The sequence below is a fragment of the Diabrotica virgifera genome, chromosome 9 (genome assembly GCF_917563875.1).
Source record: "Diabrotica virgifera virgifera chromosome 9, PGI_DIABVI_V3a".
NCBI lineage: Eukaryota > Metazoa > Arthropoda > Insecta > Coleoptera > Chrysomelidae > Diabrotica > Diabrotica virgifera.
In genome coordinates, this window is record NC_065451.1 from 55,456,974 (window position 1) to 55,480,936 (window position 23,963).

Below are 23,963 nucleotides of genomic sequence, written 5' to 3' on the forward strand. Positions count from 1 at the left end.
TTAAAGCATTGCCTACTAGGGGCATAGCATAACAAGTACTAGGTAAGTACATTATTTTTTTTACATTTTCCAAATAGGTATGAAGATAATTTTTTATTGGAATACAACTGAAACATTTAGAATTGCGTACCTGTGGCTTTTCACAACTATTTAAAAAGTCACTATAATTATAAATTTGATTTTATTTCTGTCCTCACAACAATAAAAACTAATATACAACATTTTTGTTTACCGATAACCTCCATATTGAACAATTATTGACAGATCATTTCAACACCCAATCAGAGCCCGTATAAAGACTAATACCAAACTGTCGGTGTGCGCATGCGCGCAGATCAATATAAATTCACCCTCAATCCCAATCGCGCCTAAAGTAGTATAACTTCAAAAATAATAAAGGCGGAAGAGAGAGCAGCGGGGGCGAAAGAGAAAACAAAAGAGGAAGGGAAAAAGGAAGGGACGAATCTCAAGGGGAGAAAATCTGGAGGCGAGAAGTGGAAGAAAAGGAATAAATCGGATCTAGAACCAGTGCAATCAAAAGCAATGGAAAAGACAGATAAGAGGGAAAAGTGAGAAGGAAGAGAGAAACAGCAAACCAAGAGAAAGGAAGAAAGAAAGAGAACAGGAAGAGAAAAAGAGGGAGAAGGGAACAGACAGACATTTCATTTATTAAAAATAATAGGTGAAAATAGTTTCTATTCTTGTGGAATCCGTACTCACCGGAAGGACAGCATATGTTCAGATACAATTAGCGTCTCTTTGGAAAGACAATAAAGTCGACTTTTCAAAGTAACAAGACATTTACTCAACACATTACTTCTGCGCATTTCTTTAAATACTAGTAAGGTACATTTTTCTAAAGTGTTGAAATTAGAAGAGGGCGGCAAATATTAAGTTGCACACGGGCTACCAACACCTTAGCGGCGGCCCTGGTATGCGTCATTAAAGTCAACGATTAAATGATGAGTTTCAATGTTAAATTCTAATGTTTTCTCGAGAATCTGTCTTATTAAATCAAACTGGTCAATTGTTGATTTTTCGGAGTAAATCCAGCAAGGTGTTTTACAATTATTCCACTGAGTAAACCTGTAGCCTTTTGTAGAGAATATTTGCTAGTTTTTTGTAAGCGGTTGATATGCCAATATGTAAGATAGATCGACAGGCTTGGCGATTGGGTACCGGAAGGCGTAGAACGCTATAGAACCGGTTATATATATATATGATAACAGGGTTATACCTCTGTAGCTGTTACACTGGTGTTGGAGCTGGTCGCCTTTTCTATGTAGCAGGCATATGACGATGACGCCTTGAAACCATTCACATGGCATGGTCTCATGTTGCCGCACAAGTAGCAAAAGTTTATGCAGTGTGTAGTTTTCTCAGTTTCCTCTATATTGCCAATATTCTTGTAGAGCTCACTGCAAATTTGATCAGTTCCTGGTGATTTATTATTTTTAACCTTTTAAATGGCTTGGTCAATCTCTTCAATCGTATGTGGTATTTCGTTTGGGTTGAATATATTCCAATGATTTCGATCTGCTAAGGTGTTATCTCCTTTTTCTCATATTATGAGAAGAGCACTTGAAGGATGGGAAAAGGGCATCTCAATAAATGGTCATAAAATAAACAACCTACGTTTCGCAGATGACACAGCTCTTCTTGCTGAGCTCATTGATCATTGATTCAGAGCTGATTGACCTTATACATCTGGTCGAAAATGAAAGTCAAATATTTGGTCTGCAATTAAACATATCCAAGGCAAAGATCATGATAATGGATCGCTATCGTGATATCGGAACGCCAGAGGGGCCACGCCCATATGCGTAACCAGGGGTGGTTTTGGGGGTTATAACCCCCCTTTTGGATGTACTTTGAGCTCTATACGCTTAACACCATTATAACGCCATACCCCCCAGAGACCATCAAGTAGACGTAACCCCCCCCTTAGGATCATCCTGGTTGCACCTCTGGCCACACCCCCCTGCCCATGTGTATGGGCGCCTATGGCGTCTGTTGGGGACGAGTGTTACGAATTCCTTGGACCTACCGTAGGACAAATAATTCAATTTTAAATGAGCTAAAAGTTAGCCAACGACTCTCCAGTAAAGTCAATCTCCAACAATTAAAATACTTTGGCCATTAGTCCAGTCGGGTTAGACGAATAACAGGCCTAACCTTGCATTAGCAGCTGCCTTAAATTTTATTTTTCTGTTCTGTAGAGGGGGTCAATAGTAGTGTAAATTTAAAATCTCGACTGAATTCCGCCGTTGCGTTAGCTGCTATCTTGATTTTAAACGAGAACCGCTTTTGCTCAATATCTCCGTCATTTTCAACTTTTCAACAAAAAGTATACCAACCAAAATTGTTGAAAATGTTATTTTATATAATTTCTATTATTACAATTTTTTCGTGCGGTCGATATTTTCCGAGTTATGGCGGAAAATAGTGACAGTTGGAGCATAATTATTAAATTATCTCGTTTATTATTAGGTTTATTTTGATTTCTTTAATTTTTTTGCTAAAATTAATATTTAAGGTAGTACATATGCGGTAATTGCGCGAGCGTAAGACCTGATTGATTTTATAGCAATTGTTTTTGTTCAATATCTACGCCATTTTCAACTAAAATTGTTCCAAATATGATTTCCTACAATTTCATTTTAACAATTTTTTTCATGCGGTTGATATTTTCCGAGATAAGTGGGAAAATAGTAAAATGTGGTGGTGGGAGCATAATAATTATTGAATTAAATCTTGTTTCCGAGCTGCCCCAAATTTGATAATTCTATCCATTAGGGGAGTCTAAATTTAAAATCGCGACTGAATTCCGCGGTTGCATTAGCCGCCATATTGATTTTAAAGGAGAACTGTTATTGCTTAATATCTCCGCCATTTTCAACTTTTCGACAAAAACGGGAGGAAATAAAATTTTTGGAAATGCAATTTCCTACATATTATATTGCACAATTTTTTATCCTATCAATATTTTCCGAGATAAGAGGGAAAATAGTGGAAGCGGAGGGAAAGCATAATTATTGAATTGTCTCATTTATTATTAACTTTACGACATAATTATTGTACATAAATAAAAATAAAGAGAATATTTTGTACAATTTTTGAAACTTCCAATGAAACACCAACCAAACTAAGTACATAAAAGACAAAAATAACATCTTATATCATGCATTAAGTTCACTTCATTTTATTAACTAGCGGGTTTTATTGGTTGAATTTGTCTGTCGATATTTTAAGTTTTATGTCAGCTAATATATATTTTTATATTCCAACAATTTTTTTAAATTTTGGAACCTGTTGGGAAGACATGTGCAGGAATTGTAGTAAATCGTAATTGCAACTATTTCAGTCCTTACACTTTTTGTCGAAAAATTGAAAATGGCGGAGATATTGAACAAAAACAATTGCTATAAAATCAATCAGGTCTTACCCTCGCACCTTTACCGCGTTCGTAGTACCTTAAATATTGATTTTATCAAAAAAATTAAAGAAATCAAAATTGTACAAAATTTAATTCTCTTCGTTTTTGTACAGGTACATGTTTGTTGTAAAGGTAATAATAAACGAGATAATTCAATGCTTCAATAATTATGCTCTAACTGTCACTATTTTCCCCCCATTACTCGGAAAATATCGACCGCACGAAAAAATTATAATTAACGAAATTATAGAAAATCATATTTTCAACAATTTCAGTATGTACATTTTTTATCGAAAAGTCGAAAATAGCCGAGATATTGAGCAAAAATGGTTCTCGTTTAAAATCAAGATGGCCGCTAACGCAACGGAGGAATTCAGTCGAGATTTTAAATTTACACTACTATTGACCCTCTCTAAAGATTGACAAAATAAAATTTGGGGCAGCTCCTAATGCAAGGTCAAATGCTATCTCGACTGGGCTACATGTTTATATGGCGTAGAGGGCTGCACAATCAAAACGAGGGATATAAAGATACCATGGACGGCGAAAGTCACAAATATATGTAGGTGTCCTTAAAAGAACCAACCAAGAACGCTGACTTTTCGAAACTATCAAGAAAAGGAAAACGATGTATCAGGATCATGCGAAATGAAAAATAGCAGTTCCTTCAACTTATAGGTAATCGAGATCGAGGGTAAAATTGAAGGAAAGAATGGGATGCAAGAAAATGTCCTGGCTCCGAAACCTAAGGCAATAAACAAGGATTAACGATATACGATATACAATCTCTGATACATATTGCAAGAAACAGAGAGTTAATGGAAAATGTGATCGTAACATCCATTAGTGGATTTGCATCTAAAGAAGAAGAATGACTTGTTATGAGAGCAAACACATGGAAAGACTCATTATACAGGGAAAGGTGGAAGGCCGAAGATCACGAGGAAGATCCCCAACAAGATGGATCGATCAAATTACAGGAATATGCAAAAGACCTATGTATGAGTTAAAAGAAATGACCAGAGACAGAGATCTTTGGAGACGGGCAATACAGGACGCAGGACGTCACGTCGACCATTACACTCCCTCCGGGGGGTCAGGATTAGTGATGTGACGAATGTCATTTTTGAACATTGGCGAATACGAATATCTGCTGCAGACAATGTTGTTTTTAAAATGTGTTTGTTTTTGTATCTTTTCTAAATTTCTAATGAGAAGTTACTTGATATTTAGTGTAATAGTGTAGCTCAATCTGAACCTTAAGAGGCTACAGTAACGATCAACAGGTAGCAACAAACGCGTTCCAAGATTGCGGCTCTAATCTTGAATATTTTGTCGAGATATTTGGCACACATATTCGTAATATAATAAAGAATGGCGGTACAGAGCCCAATTTCAGAAATATGTTAGTACGTGGAAATTACTCTATAACTAAATAAAATATTGAAAAAAGGAGCCTATACCGCCATTAAGAAGAAAAAAAACTTTCTTCAAATAAACTTTTTTATCCCATGCCTAGATTTTGTGTAATCTTGGAACTACTAAAATTTTTTTTTTCTAACAAGAAATCGAACATATTATAACTAAATAACTAATTAGGCAACATAGAGAAATTATCACTGTCATTTTGACAAACCTGCGTCAGATTTTCTCTAATCTGTTCTGTCATCTTTATCGATATCTGTTCAGTGCAGTAGTGTGTTAATTTAAGAATTCGTTTTTGTTGTTTCATAGGAAAGTAGTGTTTATTGATAGTTAATTTATTATATATTTGTTTTTGTTGTATAAGTTGTTGGCCTCTTTGAAAGAATAGATTGTTGTTAATTGTGAGTTTTAGTTATATGTAGGTAGTAAGTATATTTTACGTAAAAATATTTCGAATTCTAATGCGAGTATATAAAGTTTTAGGAGGATTTTTTATTCTAAAAATACATATTATCAATAGTTTAACAAAATGGAAAAGTAAATCAAACGAAAGATAAAGTGAAACCTTCCAAGAAAAAGTCCATTAAAAACCGTGCCAAAATTATGCGAAAATCGAAATTTGTTTCGCTTCACAACAAAAAATGATTATTTATTATTAGATATTTCATGCAAATACCTTTCTAAATACCTATCTTAACATAAAATTTTCACCCATTTTTGTTTATTTTTATAAATATCTATTAATAATAAAATCGTTTTCTATTTCTTCCATTTAGCCAGTGACGGTTTAAGGCATCATGGGGCCCTAGGCGGCCATAAGAAGTAGTCCCCTTTATAGCGACCATTTACTTAATACAAATTCACAGATATTTATGTTGTTTTGGGAAGTAGTGACTCCAAAAATAAATTATGACAATGTACTAAAAGAGATCATTTTTCTTTTTTACTTATTAAGTTACTTAAAGATTTAAGTAAAATCACTGCATCTGATTTTATAGTTGGATCTTTTAATGCTTACTAGCAGCACTAAAACATTCTAAAATTTTGGACCACATAATGTTTAAAAGAGCTATTTGATACTTATTAATTTCCTATACAACATTTGTACTGCTTTAGCAGCATCAAATCTAGCTGACCATCTAGTATACAAGTCTTTTAACTAACATTTCACAATAACTTGTCATGAACCATTTACTCATGGTTTTTGCTCCGAACATAGCAGAACCGCTTGGCTTGACATGAAATTTGGCATAAAGTTTTTTTTTTAAATATATTAAAAAAGTTATTAAAAGTTTTCCCTGAAAAGTGCTTTATTTTTTGGTTATTTCACGTTGAAATATTCGATTTGGAATCTGACGAATGAGAACCTACTTTTCATTAGCTACAACTCTGCTTCTATTGGATCTACAACCTTCATTAGTACAACGTTTTTTCACTTTTTTATAAGCTATATTTTTGCTAAGAAAATTTTTTTCTAAAATACTCACTTTTTGAGTTACTTGCGAAAAACCGTCTAAAAGCGACTTTTTCTTTTGCTGAAAAATGGACATATTCGCTCGCAAATAACTCGAAATGTATTGATTTAGTGAAAAAACTCTATTGAACAAAAGTTGCTTGGAATTAGTCAATTTATCCACTGCCGGAAGTATTTTGAACGTATATTTTTTCATCCCTAGGAAGGGGTGGACTCAACGTCAGAGCAAAAGCACACAGTACAATATCACTTTTTTTCTTTGACAATATCATTGTCAAGTCAATGAATGCCTTATATTTCCAAAAAAATTGAAAAAAAGTGTCATGTTAATTTAAGTAACGTCAATAATTTTTGTAAAGTCAGTCGATCTTGTAAAGTTCACCGAAAAAGGAATAGAAACTTGGTTTTAAGCGGCACTTGAACATTTTTATGTTAATGAAACTAGGGGTATTCACGTAAAGTATATCGTGGATATCCCATACGTAACAATCATCGTTGATATGATATTCCAAATTTCATGCCAATCCAAGCTCTTCTTTAAAATATATAGGTTTTTTAAAATCCGGAGGTTTTGCAATATTTTACCGTGAGTAAATGGACTATAAGGCCCATCAGTGGGTACAAATTAAAAAAAAGATTATTTCTTGAATCATACCAAAATAATTAACAGTTTCTAAGCAACATTTGCTTGCAAAAAGGGTACCCCCCGTTAAGATAGGCAAAATGCCCTCACTCCCAGAATTTAATTTTATTAATTTTTTTACGTTCTATGCAACTAAAAAATGAGATTACGCGGACTTTTAGCTAGCCACCCCCCTTACCCCTCCCCCCACAGCCAAAAACGTATATTTTTAGATTTAATTTTTTTTAGTTGGGTTCCAATTGATATAAAAATTTCAAAAAATTCACAAGTGTAGCTGTTGCTTTTACAAAACATGTCCATTTTTTATAAACCCATAGGTCGAGTGTACATAACCTCAAAAAAATTTTTAACTTTCTAAAAACCTTTAACTTTTTTTTGGAGGGGGCTGCAGGTCCAATTTTTTTTGCATTTTATGTATTTTATCAAAAGCTAGCTTCCTGATTTTTTTCAGATTTTTACGTCAGGTGCGCCATCTTGAAAAATCATGAAAACTGTTTTTTTAGGGGGTTTTTGGGGATTTTCTCCATTTTATAGACTGCAACATAGATCAACTCAAAGTTTCGTTAATAGATTATGTATAATTTAAAATAACTGAGTATATTAGGATATTCAAAAATTGGGTGAAACACTTTTAAACCCCCCAAAAACCATGTTTTTTAAAGTTTTGTAAGGATTTTTGCTGGTCTAATTATATTTTTTTGAGATCGATAGAGCCTGAATATTTTTTTTCATGTTTTTACGTTATATGTGATTAAAATATGTGACTAATCGCATTTTTAGCCCACCACCCCCTTCCCCTCTCCCCACAAAAAAGTCAATTTTTCTATTTTTTTTTTGTTTAGTTAAGTTGCAATTAATTTAAAAATTTTATAAGACTTCTACAAAAAATATCTATTTTTTATAGACCCGTAGGTCGAGTGTACAATACATATAACCTCAAAATTCCTTTTTTATTTTTTTAAAACGCATTTTTGACTTCCAATCGATATTTTTTTAAAACGTCCAATGAATTTACATCTCTCTCGCGGACGGCCGGTTCAATACGTGGTTAGCGCTCATTTTTAATTATTAAAAATAATAGTAATAAAATAATGACAAAAATTTCTTCAGGCTCCTGCAGGGGGGGGGCTTTAAACTTTGAGTTGGTCACTTTATGACTTTCATAATAATAATTTTTAATCGAGTTATTAAGCCTTGAAAATGGCAATTTTCGCGTTTTTCAAATATTAAATTGCATGTAACTTGACAACAGTCAATATTATAGAAAAATCACAAGAAACCTTTTTGTTCAGGTTGATCCAGAGAATCTAAAACAAATTTGTTCTAAGTGAAAAAATTGATTTTTTGAATTCGTTTAAAAAATTGTTTAACAATTTTCCGACCGCGGTACTGCTTGGCACCATGTGGATTTGTTATAAGGACCTGTTTTTGAATAAGTTTGTGCAAAAAAATAAATCGAAATAATTTACCTAATGGGGACAAGCATGCAGCATAGAATATTTGCATTATGAGCCAAACTAAGATGTTCGGAAAACATTAAACGATAGATACTGTTGTAGATGCGAGTTGCGCAAACGGCAACATGACCATAGGCTGTTGTTCGCATGTAATTAACTGCCATAATATAATATTTATCGCATGGAAGATATTTTACAAAAATCATCAAGCCAGCAGAATATCTTAAAAAACTCTTTGACAATACAGATGTTATACCTGTAATAGACGAAGACAGCGATGAAGACTTTAGAACTGAAGTGTTATACCAACCAATATATTCTCCGAATACTCTACGAGTATATACGGAGCTATATATTGGTAATACATTCCTTATTCTTTTTATGGTGTTTTACGTAGCAGTAAACGTGAATCAAAATGACATTATAATAGGCAGAGCAGAGATATAGGTTATGTAGATGGTACAAGCACATGTTTGAATAATTAGAATATGTATAATGGAAGGTAATATTAGGGTACCTACTAAATACACACTAACAAAGAACAAAATGTTTTGATTCACAAAACGACAAGAAGTAGGATATATTAAAATAATGTATTTTTCTTAAATTGATTATTCTGTTTTATTTCTGTTTTTTGTATCCTACCCAAAAGATATCACAATGACATCTTTACTTTATATAAAAATATTGCAAAAATTTGAAATTATTTTTGATTAAAAGCAAGCTGAAAATATCTGAATAGTTTAACGGTGTCTAGTCGGACAAACTTTGATGTAGGTATGGAAACAGGGGAAGTTTTAATTGTGAAACTTAATTTTAATTGTGAAACGTGCCATCCTGACAAGTTTATGATTGTGAAAACTAGCAGGTTGTTTTTAAGTTTATTCAATAGCAAATGATATAAAATATCCCTAAAAACTCAGGTATTTCAAATTATACCTACATTACCTATAAAAAAAACCTTGAATTAATCTATTTTGAAGTCTATAACATGGAGAAAATCCCTAAAAACCACCGAACAAACCAGTTTTGCGGATTTTTGAAGATGGCGCACCTTACGGAAAAATCTGAAAAAAGTCAGAAATATAGTCTTTGATAAAATACACAAAACACAAAAAAAAAATAAACATAAATCCATCACCAAAAAAATATACGTATTAAAAAACAAAAAAAAAAAGTGGTTATAATAATATGTACTTACACTCAACCTTCGGGTCCATAAAAATAGATGTTCTGTAAAAGCCTCAGCTGTGCGTGTGAATTTTTTGTAATTTATAATTTAATAATTATTAACTATGTAGGTATTCTAAATGGGAAATAAGCCACAATTTAACTAAAAAATGAACATTTAGAATAGTTAATTACAAAAATGCCCCAAAGAAATAGCTTCAGAATAACATTCATAATTTAATTGCAAACCAACTTAAAAAAAAATCGAAAAATTGATATTTTTGCCTGTGGGGGAGGGGGAATAGGGGAAGTGGGCTAAAATTGCGGTAAGTCCTAATTTTTTTAAATCATATAGAACGTAAAAAATAAAAAAAATATTCAGGCTTTATCGACCACAAAAAATATAATTAGATCCGCAAAAATTCTTACACCACTTTAAAAAAACATTGTTTTTTGGGGGGTTTAAATGTGTTTCGCCCAATTTTTGATTATCCTAATATACTCAGTTATTTTAAATTATACATAATCTATTAACAAAACCTTGAGTTGATCTATGTTGCAGTCTATAAAATGGAGAAAATCTTCAAAAACCCCCTAAAAAAACAGTTTTCTTAATTTTTCAAAATGGCGCACCTGACGGAAAAATCTGAAAAAAATCAAAGAGATAACTTTTGATAAAATACACAAAATGCAAAAAAAAAATTGGACCTGCAGCCCCCTCCAAAAAAAAGTTATAGGTTTTAAAAAGTTAAAAAAAATTTGAGGTTATGTACACTCGACATATGGGTCCATAAAAAATGGACATGTTTTGTAAAAGTCTCAGCTACAATTGTGAATTTTTTGAAATTTTTAAATCAATCGGAACCCAACTAAAAAAAATTAAATCAAAAAATCTACGTTTTTGGCTGTGGGGGGAGGGGTAAGAGGGGTGGCGAGCTAAAAATCCGCGTTATCTCATTTTTTAGTTGCATGGAACGTAAAAAAATTAATAAAATTGAATTCTGGGAGTGAGGGCATTTTGCCTATCTTAACGGGGGGTACCCTTTATTACCAAATGGAGGGACTGATTAGAACATGGAATATAAAATGCCTAACTGCTTAATTTGGCTTGAAGTCGGTTGTATTTTTCTGACATATTTGACGGAAGACAAAACAAAAAACTGAGTGATTGGAAATCATAAATTAACCATAGAGCTTTTCATTCATAGTTATTTGTTTCGAGCTTCTGTCATATGTCGTATAATCCGTGTATATTAATATTATACACAGATTATACAACATATGACAGAAGCTCGAAACAAATGACAATCGATGAAAAGCCCTATTTAGGAGAAGCAACGAAGCACTAAAAAGACCAAAACCTAGGAATTCTGTGACAAATTTGACAGAAGACAAAACAAAAACTGAGTTTGATTGGAAATCATAAATTAATAATTCTCTTTTTTCTTTGTCTAAGTTAGTCCTATTTGATTTATTTAACATTTTACATTTTTTTTAAATTACTGCTTAGATAATTAAATATTAATTAATGCATTTGAGCGGGACGCGGGCCCTAGGCGGCCGCCTAATGGTTAATCCGGCACTGCATTTAGCGAGACTATGATATTGTCCAAATATTAATCTTAGATAATGTCAAAGACTACAACTGTTGCCAAAGTTTATGATACTATCTCCCGACGTTATATTTTGTTGCTACCTGTTGATCGCTACTGTTTACTCTTAAGCTTTATCACATAATAACAAATAAGATAAAGTGAAGGCTGATAATGTGATAGGAGGTTAAGTTAATTTTTCGTAATAAAAAAAAGATGAGAAATGAATAGATTTTGATTTTATTAACCTAATATTTTATTATCTTCATATTTTTTTCGGATATTTATATTCGTAAAACATTCGCATAAATTTCGCGAATACGAATATTCGTTATATCACTAGTCAGTAGTGGGAGCACGCCAAATAGAATTCTATTTTAGTGACGTCACGTTCTCTAACAGCCGTCGATTCTTGCATTGTGAAATTCGATTTTGTGACGTCAGCAAAATAGAATTCTATTTGGCGTGCTCTGGGCCCAGGATTGAATAGAGAAAGAGAGATCTGCTTCTTCGATATGAAGGCCTTTTTATTTTTCACGTCGAAATATTCAACCCAACTGTTCAAGATTGAGATCGTATGTTTTAGGATACTCTCTTCTCATTTTGTTTAGATTTCTTTGGAATTTTCCGAGTTGTTTTGATTTTTTGGTTTTTCTATGCTTTCTAGCAGTTTTTTATCTATGTAATCTGTACTTCTATGTAATGGTTTTGGTGCTTGCAAAATTTAATAGTCTCAACCGGTTATCGTTCGACTTCATTTAGGGTCGATTTCTCATATTGTCTATTCGGTAGGGATACACCGGTCACGGATTAAGAAAGAAATGAACGAATTTACTGGTCCGCTGTAGTTTGACTATTTACACATGGGCGCAGTAATTTTTTATTTGAGGGGGTTCTTATATAAATCAAATAATTTTAAATTTTAGGTGTTTGTATAGCATCAGAAGCCTAAACGACATAATTTCATGATTCTTTATAACAGGTTATTATCCGTAGCCAAAAATCAATATACCTAATATTAATTGTTGCATGAATATCAATAGAATAAAAATAAAACAAATTATAGGTAACTTATAAAAGGTAGAAGGCTAAACGTTGCTGTAATGTTGATGTTTTAATTTAATCTCTAAAATGGTTTTATATAAAGTCACAATCAATTTAAGTGATATATTGACGTTGGATGTTTTTAAATTAAAGTCAATTGACGCGTGTAAAAAGCATTTATATGACATTGTAAACTAATTTTAGCTTGTTTTATTCTTTTATCAGATCGCATGTTTTCTATGTTAGTTATGTATATTTTATAGTTTATATGTATAATGGGATATTTTTCCCGTAAATAAAAATTATTAAAAACAATATTATAGTATTACGTATGTACCTACAATATCTACAAATAGTTTCGATTTCAAACAAATCACACCTATTAGAAAGAACACGCCTTGAAAAGGATCCGGAAATCCTACAGCAGGGCATTATGTAAACATCAAATATTTAAGTAAAATGCTACATTGTGTATATTATTAAGTCAATACACGTACCAATTTTTTTTACTAAAATTATTTAGTCGTTATTGTTCACACTATCATCGCCATCGCTGTCGTCACCGTTAATTGTTATTATGATTGGGCTTATTTCGTTAATTTTATTTTTACGAATCCACCAATCCTCAATTAATTTTTCGCACTTGTATATACAGATCCGCCATACTTCTGGAGTTGCAATTGAAAGTGCTTCTCGCCAAGTTTCCCAAACCGCTTCGTCTGTATACCCATTAGGCCCAATATGGTTGTCGTAATATTGTTTTGCTGTTCCCCATATATATTCGATAGGATTAAACTGGCAGTGGTATGGTGGAAGACGTAAAACTTGATGCCCGTAACTTTCAATAACCTGATCCACCACAAAGATTTTTGGTTTTGCATGTTGTTTTGCCAAACGTAACAACTCAGACTTTAATATATGCTGTGGAATAGATATGCGTTCATTTGTTAGCCATTCTTTAATATCTACATTCCACGAATTTGTTGGACTTTTGTTTAGTATTTCTGAATGGTAAGGCGCATTGTCTAAAATAATTACGCTGGGCTCACTTAATCCGCGAAGAAGTTTTTCACGCAACCATTTCACAAACATTTACGTGTTCATATTGTCATGCTTGTCACTGTTTTTTGATGTAGACGAAAATATTAGATCAGCACCTTCTATAATGCCTTTCTTCCCTCCCGCGTGCAGAATTATATGTCGCTTCCCTTCTCCACTAGTATGCTTGATCGATTTTATGTTGTCATCTTGCCATATTCTCTTGGTAGCACCCTTAGAAAATATCCATGTTTCGTCTAAATATACAAAAGTTGACCCTTCTTCTTTAAATATATTATATTTTCTCAGAAACTAAATTCTCTTGTGTACAACAGAACTTCTTTCACAAACCGCTTTTCTGTTATCCTCTTTTTTCAATTTGAATCCTATGTTATGTAGGACTTGCCATAAACTTGTTCTGCCGATGTCACCAAATTTCCTCTCTTTTAACTTAAGTAAAATTGTATCTAAAGTCTCTAAAGTCACATGTTCCTTATTTGCACGCATTTGATATATGATATTACGAATTTGAAATTTTCGTCCTTCGAACATATCGTTCGTTTTTAATGAAAGGCGAGTATGGTGGTGATCGTTTTCCGGCACTTCACTATAAGGCTTTTCATCGATTGTCATTTGTTTCGAGCTTCTGTCATGTGTCACATAATATTAATATATCTACGTCATACGTCTTTGGTTTGTATCATTGGCAATACCAATAACGTATGACGTAGATATATTAATATTATGTTATACCTGACAGAAGCTCGAAACAAATGACTGTGAATGAAAAGCCCTATTCTCGTTTTTAACTGTAGATCTTAATTTTGATTCGCTAATTCCTAAAGCATCGCACACGCGTTGTTGTACAAACGTTACCGATTTTAAAGGATCACCATTGTTTTTTTCCGCAATAAAGTACTTATGTGGCTTACAAATTAGAGCATCTACGTCTAAAACACGTCTTGGAATTTTCGGTTAAACAGCATGAACAGATTCTCACAAAATTAACAATAGAAGACGTTACCAATTCGACAGAATAAATTCAACTGGAAGATAACAAATGTAATGTCCTTATAGTTTCTTATAGCATTCCTGATTTGTTTGTCGACCCAGTAAGTTAAATTACCTATTAAAATTGCATTACTTTGTCATACTTTATCTAATTTGGTTTTGCACCTATTTGGGTAATTAAGTACTTTCACTTGAATAAGTACAATGCCAACACAGTTACCGTAATTAAAATAGGTCAAAAAATGAGCTTTATTTTGATACTATACAGTATAGTGCAAATGAAAGGATTAAATTCGTTATTTCGTAAACCGGCGATTTAAGAAAAAATACCGAAACAGGTCGATTTTTATTTTTAAATTATATTTTGCAATAAATGTCATACTAGTAACGTCATCCATATGGGCGTGATGAAGTAATCGATGATTTTTTAAATGAGAATAGGGGTCGTGTGCTAGCTCATTTGAAAGATCATTCAATTCTCTATTTACTAATATAAACTGTATGCTGTATATACTCGTATACTGTATATACGAGTAAATGCAAAATTTACTGAATGCATTAACATTATTTAGTGGTGGCCGCATATCGAAATAACTACTCTGTGATAGACCACATAACGAATTAGTTTGCGGTAGACCGCATATTGGATGGTAGACCGCATATCGAATCGGCACTAATCTATATATTTTTTCGTATTTAAAATATTACTTGCGGGTAAATACTAATTGTTCTTTTAGTCAAGGAAGTCTCTTCGCCTCTGCTCGGGAAAATGTTCTAGTCAGGTGTTTTGCATATTCTTACTCCTAAGTTAGTATTAAGTTTTTGCTAAGAAAGGTATTTCTAACAAGGGTGCATTGTATTTTATTATTTATCTTATTATCTTTCCTTAAATTATCCTGTTTATTAAATTTTAATCAAAAAATTACTAAAAATTCAATAATTAAATAGATATTGGCCCTCTACGCACCCGAGGTCTACGCTTATGTTACTGGTATACCTAAAATATTACAATCGACCTGCTGATTCGTTTGTTTCTTTATTAATCCGTGACCGGTGTATCCCTACCGAATAGACTTTACCTGCGGTAATCTATGGTTCAGTTGAACCAGGTTCACCGGTGATCTACGGTTTTGTTGGGAATGCATTTCTCATTGCGCGTTCATGTCAGCGCTCGTTCTACAGCTTTCGAGAAATGCCAATAGATGGCAAAAGGTAAAGAACTGTCGCCATTTTGAACTACCTTTTTTATGCTGTTTTTGAATAAAGTTAAATTTAAGTATTTATAGTCAAATAGTCATTTTAATAATTATAGAAACAAAAATAATGTTATCGTTTATCGTTAGGCTTAATATAATAAAATAGGATATATTTATATGACAGCGTTTTATGTTAATACAACGCATGCGTAGTCCATTAAATCATCTGAACTGAGTTCTGAAATCTTTGAACGGCCGAATTCCACCGTTCAAATTTAAACTGCCATCGGTTGAACGTGCGAATTGAGAAAGACGATTTTCACTTTAAACTGACGTTTACGAGAAGTTCAGGTTAAAGTGGAGTTGAACTCGATATGAGAAATTGGCCCTTAAGCTCTAAAGTAAAGTCTTATAGTTGCAGCATTGTTAAGTCTAAGTACTCTTAAGTCATTCATTGTTAAGTCTTTGTATTCTTTATTATCCCGGCCTTTGTCTTTATTTCCATTATCTATGCTTTCTTCATTGTTATTATTACTCCCTGTTTCACAATTCATCAAAATGTTGTTTCTATCGTCTTAATCTTGGTCATCAAATATCGTGTTTCCTTTTTTGTCTTTGTAATAAGTAGGCTGCGGTTTATATTCCCTTTCTTTGATTTTTAATGCCTTGATTTACATTTCTAATTATATTATTTTTTATTTGTCTTTGAGGAGTTGTGACCTGAGAAGTTTAATATGAGGTACAAAAAACATAAAATTATAATTTTTTAAAAACTCTTTTATTATTAAACTGCGACCAAAGTTTATACAATAATTAATGAGCCATTTATTTACTTACAACAAAACATACTAAAAAATTAAAACGTGGATATTAGCCTAAAGACAACTCGCGTTGTCCAGATCAATTAAACAATATAAATAAGTGCTTTAATATAAGTTACCTTAATAATTAATAGGTCAGCTCCAATCACTTCAGTAAAAAAAACTTAACGGTTGTATTTATGTATCATTAAATTGTCGGAATCAATATACATCACACTGATAATGTTTCAGAACATTGTGTAGAATAGTATTAATAGAAAATCTTTGTTGTTCTTTAGAATTTACAATACACCTTTTCAACTTTATTATCAGACAAATAATAGAAAAGTCTATTGAATATGGAAAACCAGCATACATGTGATTTGTAGATTTAAAAAGTGCTTTTGTCAGGGTGAGGCGAAATGGCATCTTAAATTTATTACAAGCTGAACAAACAGACCATCAGATAATAAAGATAATTATTAATGAAATTAACAAGAACAATAGGACCAGAGTTATAATGTCAATAGGAGAAACAGAGCGCATAGAACTAAAAGGAGGAATCCGCTAAGAAGACTCGCTCAGCCCATTGTTATTCAATATGGTCATGAATCAAATAATTCACGAACTAAGAAAACGATATGGATACCACATGGGAGCTCATAAAATCACGATAGTATGCTATGCCAATGATGCAGTACTAATTGCTGATAACGAGGATGACCTACAAAGGCAACTTCACGCCTTCTTTATCACAGCAGAGAATATTAGTAGAAAAAACTAAATGTATAGTGATCAGTAAAGAGCCGCGTAGATACAAACTAAAAATAGGCGGCAAAATTGTAGAACAAGTAATGAAATTCAATTACCTAGGAGTAGAGATCACGAGTGACAGGAATATAATAGTCCAAGAGGCAGCGCTGAAAAATCTCTTTGAATTTACTGAAGCTAGTTGATTACTGTGATTGTGTAGAGAAACATACTGCGGTCGGTCAAACGAAACGTAGAACAGGGGTTACTGAGAGGGTATCAAAGCTGCTTTCCTACGAAGGTAATTAAATCCATTTACTAAGGCTAAAAATCAGTACACACATTTTAAATTAAATATAAATAAAAGTTATTATAGTCGGTCAGCTGTATGACGGGACAGAGGCGGTCGGTCGGCCCCAGTGAATGTACAGGGTTATTCACTATATTTTGACCCCCTTGTAAACTGCTGTATTTACAGAATTAGAAAAAAATGTAAAATACAAAAGTTATTCGATTTTTTAATTATGATTTTTTGACATATATATCGTACTAGTGACGTCATCCATTTGGGCGTGATGACGTAATCGACTATTTTTTTAAATGGGAATAGGGGTCGAGTGCTAGCTCATTTGAAAGGTTATTCAATTCCCCATTCAGTAATATAAACATTAACATGATTAATTATACAGGGTGTAAAAAATTTTTTTAATTAAATTAATTAATTAATAATTTAAAAAAATTTTGGACACCCTGTATAATGATCATAATGTTTATAGTACTGTATTTATAGAGAATTGAATAACCTTTCAAATGAGCTAGCACACGACCCCTATTATTCTCATTTAAAAAATAGTCGATTACGTCATCACGCCCAGATGGATGACGTCACTAGTACGATATATATGTCAAAAAATCGAATAACTTTTTTATTTTACATTTTTTTTTCTAATTCTGTAAATAAAGCAGTTTACAAGGGGGTCAAAATGTAGTGAATAACCCTGTACATTCATTGGGGCCGACCGACCGGCTATGTCCCGTCATACAGCTGACCGACTATAATAACTTTTATTTATATTCAATTTAGAATGTGTGTACTGATTTTCAGCCTTAGTAAATGGATTTAATTACCTTCGTAAGAAAGCAACTTTGATACCCTCTCAGTAAACCCTGTTCTACGTTTCGCTTGACCGACCGCAGCATGTTTCTCTACACAATCACAGTAATCAACTGTGAAAAATTTGGCTTTACTAAATTCAAAGAGATTTTTCAGCGCTGCCTCTCCGTCTATAAGAACAGAGACCACAAGGCAAGCAACAAAAGTAGCAAGAGTAAGTGGTTGCGTCCGAGAAACCATATGGAGAAACAAATATCTGACCACGGAAAGCAAAATGAAAGTATATAAGACCAATTCCAACATATGCAGAGGAGACAAGGACAGAGACAAGAAAGACGAAACAACAAATCAACAATATCGAAATGAAAGTATTAATATCAATAGCGGGCGTATCATTACGAGACACACAAAGCAACAGAAGTAATGTGTGAATGTGAAGATGTGTAAAAAATATACGAAAAGGAATATTCACACCTTTTCTCACTTGCCATTTTGTGACAGATGTTTCGCTATTTTTAGCTCTTCAGACAGAACTTGCTTGAAAGACGAGGTAAAGAGAATATCCTTTCATATATCAGTAGTTATTACACAACCATGCAGTCATTCTCCAGATTGTGAAGATGGTACTAAAGCCAAAACAAAAACTAAATTTCATACACATTTCATTAACTTGACACGTTCGTTGCCCATCTTGAACAAGCGCCACACTACGTACTTAAATTGTTCATTTAGTAACACGGTACTAATGCCGACACTCGTGCGTCGTTGATACCTTCGATGAAACTGCCGTGACGACACTCGTGCGTCATGGGCACCGAACATGTTAAGGTACGATTCCGACATCGACTGCAGACGGCAACTGCAAACAGCAGTCGTGACAGACGTCACTTTGCACTATTAATTTGTATGAGACTGATTGTCAGAACGTTAGTTGCTAAGAATTATACAAATTAATGATGCAAAGTAAATACGTCTGTCATGGTAACAACTGTAACTGCCGCTTGCAGTTGCCGTCTGCTGTCGATGTCGGAATCGTGCCTTTAAAGGCATCAATGGAGACTTGTTAAATTAAATGGGGATTACTTCGAAAAATGCCACAAGCATTATGATCAAGAATTAAGCATTGCAAGGATACTTTTAGGTCATACCTCACGTAAAATCCTTTCTTTACCTTCACATGAAACATATTTCAGTTCTTTTGTCCTAGATTATGTAGGAGTTAGTATTAAAACTAGATTCTAGCAGTGAAAACATCAGTGTAAATTCTAAAATTCAATAAGACATGATTTTTATTTAACAAAAATGAGGCTGAATTGATCACCTAAGAAAGTCAGTACATTACAATCTAATTACTTACTAGTATAAAAAATTATCATGATTTCATGACTTATAATATACGAGCATGAAGCAAAAAATAAACAGCAGTACTATTTTATATGTGAACAAAAAAAATTACTCCGAAAGAAAGACAAATGACATATCGACGGCGGAAAGGCAGGACCTCGTAACTGAAAACTTTGTATAATTCGGTTATTTCAGTTTTCGCTTTAGGTATAATAGTGTAGCGGCACCTATTAACCAGGGGTTAAAGCTGAGAAAATTTCCGGAAGGCTTTAAATTACAGAAAACGGTACTACCAAACATAATATGATACGCCCTAAATGAAAAATGATTCGGTTTTTTTGGTCTCCTGTAAAATCATCATCTTGCCATTTAAGAGTTCCTGCTTTTCCGCCGTCGATATATTGAACTATTAAATCTAACAATAAAACACTGAAAACGTGTGTTTTCTATACTTGCACAAAATGTATTACAACTATGTGACTACAGCTGTTTCGGCAGAGTGCCTTTCTCAACTATCTGAACTATTAAAATTATTTGTGTAGGTAACTTTAAGCTAACACTGGCCAAATACTGATAACAAATGCAGGCTCAAATTTCTTTTGATCTTTATTTTCAGGAGATTTCTGCAACTGTTGTACTTACACAATCATTTCATAATCAAATCAATACTTCATTATTTGATTAGTATTCTTTAGACAATGGAATACTCATTGCAAAGTGTAAAATACCATTATTCACTCTTGTGAGAAACTGATTAAGAGTGAAGCACATATTTTTGCTACCTTGTGAAATTTGTCTTGCTTTAAATAACTCTTCAACAAGCTGTTAGGAAAATACCTCACATTTGTTTCTCTGGTGTACATACATGTGATGAAATGCAGTACATTGTTGTTTTTGTATGTTTGCATCAGCAATTATTTTAAAGTGCTTTATAATATATGTTGCACTAATAACTGAATTTGGCCTCTTCTTCTTCTTCTTGTAGTGCATATCCGTTTCTCGGATGTTGGCGACCATCATGACAATCTGTACTTTGGCTACTGATCAAAATTTATAAACAGTGTCATCAATAACACAAAAATCATCTTTTTTTTTGATAATCTTCGTAGTTTTGCATATATTTTATATTATATTTTATCATTTTCAACAAAATAACCATGGGACTTTTTAATTCTGTTTGTACTTAGTAGTACCTATAACAGAAAATCTGAAGAATATGTATGTTTACATCAAACCTATCAAGATATAGAAATGAAACAGGAAATATCACTTATGGCGGCTTTTTTCCTGCTTAAAGATAAATGTCTTTATTATCACTAAATACAATTGTGCCCCCAAACAAATTTAAATACGGCAGGAAAAGTCATGAAAAAGGAGTGCGACAGGGTTGCATCTTATCACCGCTATTATTTAATCTGCATTCAGAGAAGCGTTAAAAGAGGTTGAAGGTGGGATCAAAATTAATGAGTACTATCGACATCAGGTAAGCAGATGATACCGTGCTAATAGCAATGTACAAAAACTACAAAATATAGTAAATTCAGTAGTTACTCACAGCAAAATGTTTGATTTAAATCTAAACGTTTCCAAAAACTAAAATTCTAGTATCTTCAATGATACCAATAAATATACATGTGTATGACAAGGGACAAATAATAGAACAGATAACTTCTATAAAATATTTGGGAGCAAATATCAACAGCCAGTGTTACCCAAAAAAAAAAAAAAGAAATTATCACAAATCGAAAGAGCGAGGAAAACAGTCATGAACATGAAAACATTTTTTACAAGATCAGATCTTAGTCTAGAGCTCATAATCTGAATGATCAGATGTTTTCTGTTTTGCTGTATGGGCGTGAAAGTTGGACAATGAAACAGAAAAAAGAATAGATAGATACCTTTCGAGGTGTATACAGTACCTGGCCAAATTATTAGGCCAAATAAGGAAAAATTTACTATGTTATGAAGTTATTTTTCTCATGATTATGAACATATTTGAAAAAAATACTGTTGTGTTCCTTTTTTTGTGGATATTAACTTTAAGGTGCGTATCCATTAGGTTTGCTGCTCCGCGCTCCCTGCAACTGCTCCAATCGATACGGCATGCGCTCCTCTACATATAAATCGCCACCGATTGGAGCGCGAACCTAATAGATACGCACCTTTATCTGTAAATGAGCGCATGTCGTATCGATTGGAGCAGTTGCAGGGAGCGCGGAGCAGCAAACCTAATGGATACGCACCTTAAAGTTAATATGCACAAAAAATAAACACGCCTTAAAGTTACAGGGAGCGCTGAGTAGCGAACCTAATGGATACGCACCCCAAGAGTTAATATCCACAGAAAAGGAATAAAACAATATTTTTTCAAATATATTCATAATCATGAGGGAAATAACTTCATATAGTAAATTTTTCCTTGCATGGCCTAATAATTTGGCCAGGTACTGTATATACTCATGAATGCTGTTAATGACATGGCAAAAAGTTACCAATAATGGGGTACTTAGGTGCATAACAAAAAGAATTGCTAAGCATGATCAAAGAGAGGAACAGTTGGTCCTGTGTTGAGGTGAAAGATATGAATTATATACTCTGAACTCTGAATCATATTGGAAGGTAATGTACAGGGCAAAAGATTAGTCGCCAGAACTGGTGGTTGAAACACCTGAAGAGATTGCCAACCTTCAAAAGGAGATGACACAATAAGAAGAGAACATAGAGTTTATACACCAATGGAAAAAAAGCTACATAACTTATTAACTTGTAATTAAGTATGAAAGGTTATTAGCAGAACTTTTTTATTTTACTAATTGAATGGAAATGACTAGTAAAACGATAAATATTACATCTAGTTTAATGTTAAGCACTTATTTTGCAGTTAAAACACGTCTGGAAGTGTATTGTCATTTCTGAACTTTATTTTTATTAACTTACCTACATTTTGAATGCTAAATTATGATAAATAAAAAGACGATATCGTCGGAACAATATTTATTATAGAAAATCAAATACAGAATCATATATAGGCGTTCTTGGGTCTCGTTACCCGCCATTTGGCCTAGCGTCAGGAATGCATCTTGTTCGAGAAAACGTGCCCGGCTAGTTCTGTAAGAATATTTTTTGCTTCGCGCCAAACTAACTGTCTAAACGATCACTATGACATAAAAAATCTCGAGCCATACGCAAATCAAAAGACATATGTACAAGAAAAATAACAAGTATAATATGCGTATCAACCTAAAGTATTACAAAAATGATGGTATATTAAGTATATATATACAAAATTTGTCTGTCTGCAAGAATGTAAGGATTATAATTATGTTCATACATACATATATAAATTTCTAAGGCATCTTGCGACTGGCAAATATATACGGTTTTCTTGTATTCGTCATTAATGTAATGTGAACGTATGTGTATAAACGATATTTAAATAAATGTATAGAGTGGCTAGAGCATTAGTGCTATACGGACTTGGAAAACTTCGTCACGTCTTACGATAGGTCTGAAAAAAAGCAAATATTACACATTAAACATATATAATTGGTAAAATTCAACTATCGGTATACAAAAACATTTCGAATTTAGTCCCAAATCTATGTGATCTTCAAGATAGATGCTCTGAACTTAGGACTTGTCTGACCCTCTTGCTGGCGAGTGCATAGTGGGACAAATTGTAGAAAACTTGGCCAAAAGTCTAACGATATATCAATTTGGACATGAATGTGTACTATAAGGTTTTCGACTTTGACGGCAAATATGGCGGACCAAATTTCAGAAAATTTGAATTAATGAGATATACAGTATTGTGCGAATTAATGTGAACAGAGATCGAAATTCAGTTTTCATAAGTGGGCACACCTGCTGTGCCTATTCTGTCAGCTGTTTTGTCCAAAAAACAACATAACCTCAAAACCTTATTAGTATATTGTTCAAAACACGTGCTTTGTGTTTTATACCATTATTATATTTTGTTGTATCTCAGGTTATGTGCAAGTTGGTGTTATTTTCATTGATTTTGTGAAAACTGTGCAATCAGGTTTAACTTTTTAATATGGATATCACTACTAGGAAAAAAGAAAGGATCATAACACTTGGTGAGCATACACCAATGACTCAGAGGGACATTGCAAAGAAGTGTTGTGTAAGTTTGGGTGCAGTAAACAAACAAGGAAACAGGGTCAGTTGAAGTGCAGAGGAAAGGAAAATGTGGAAGAAAACGGAAGACAACTCCTCAAAATGAAGCCTTTCTTTTGAGCGATAGCAAACTTCATCCCAGAAAAACAAGTTATGACCTCCAGCAAGATTTAGAAAAGGCTGGAATAAAAATTCACGACTCAAAAGTATGCAGACGTCTCTTAGAAGGAGGGAGAAGAGCCGTGAGACCGCAGAAGAAACAACTTCTGACAGCGCCTATGATGAAAAAAGACTAATTGGGCAAAAAAATACGCTCATTGGAGTGCAGA

General features: G+C 33.1%; 2 protein-coding genes across 2 annotated transcripts in view; both read right to left on the minus strand.

Annotated features, from left to right (window-relative positions):
- Positions 1-12,760: 12,760 nt before the first annotated feature.
- LOC126890953 (uncharacterized) lies at positions 12,761-13,333 on the minus strand. The gene has a single exon (XM_050660127.1). It carries the CDS (start codon positions 13,331-13,333, stop codon positions 12,761-12,763), a length of 573 nt encoding a protein of 190 aa, XP_050516084.1.
- A 9,140-nt stretch (positions 13,334-22,473) lies between these two features.
- LOC126891721 (akirin) overlaps positions 22,474-23,963 on the minus strand; it is a 43,067-nt gene continuing 41,577 nt past the window's right edge. The window contains exon 4 of the mRNA XM_050660986.1: positions 22,474-23,002. Coding sequence (XP_050516943.1) covers positions 22,992-23,002 — 11 coding nt within the window. The 3' untranslated portion in view covers positions 22,474-22,991. The remainder of the gene's footprint in view (positions 23,003-23,963) is intronic.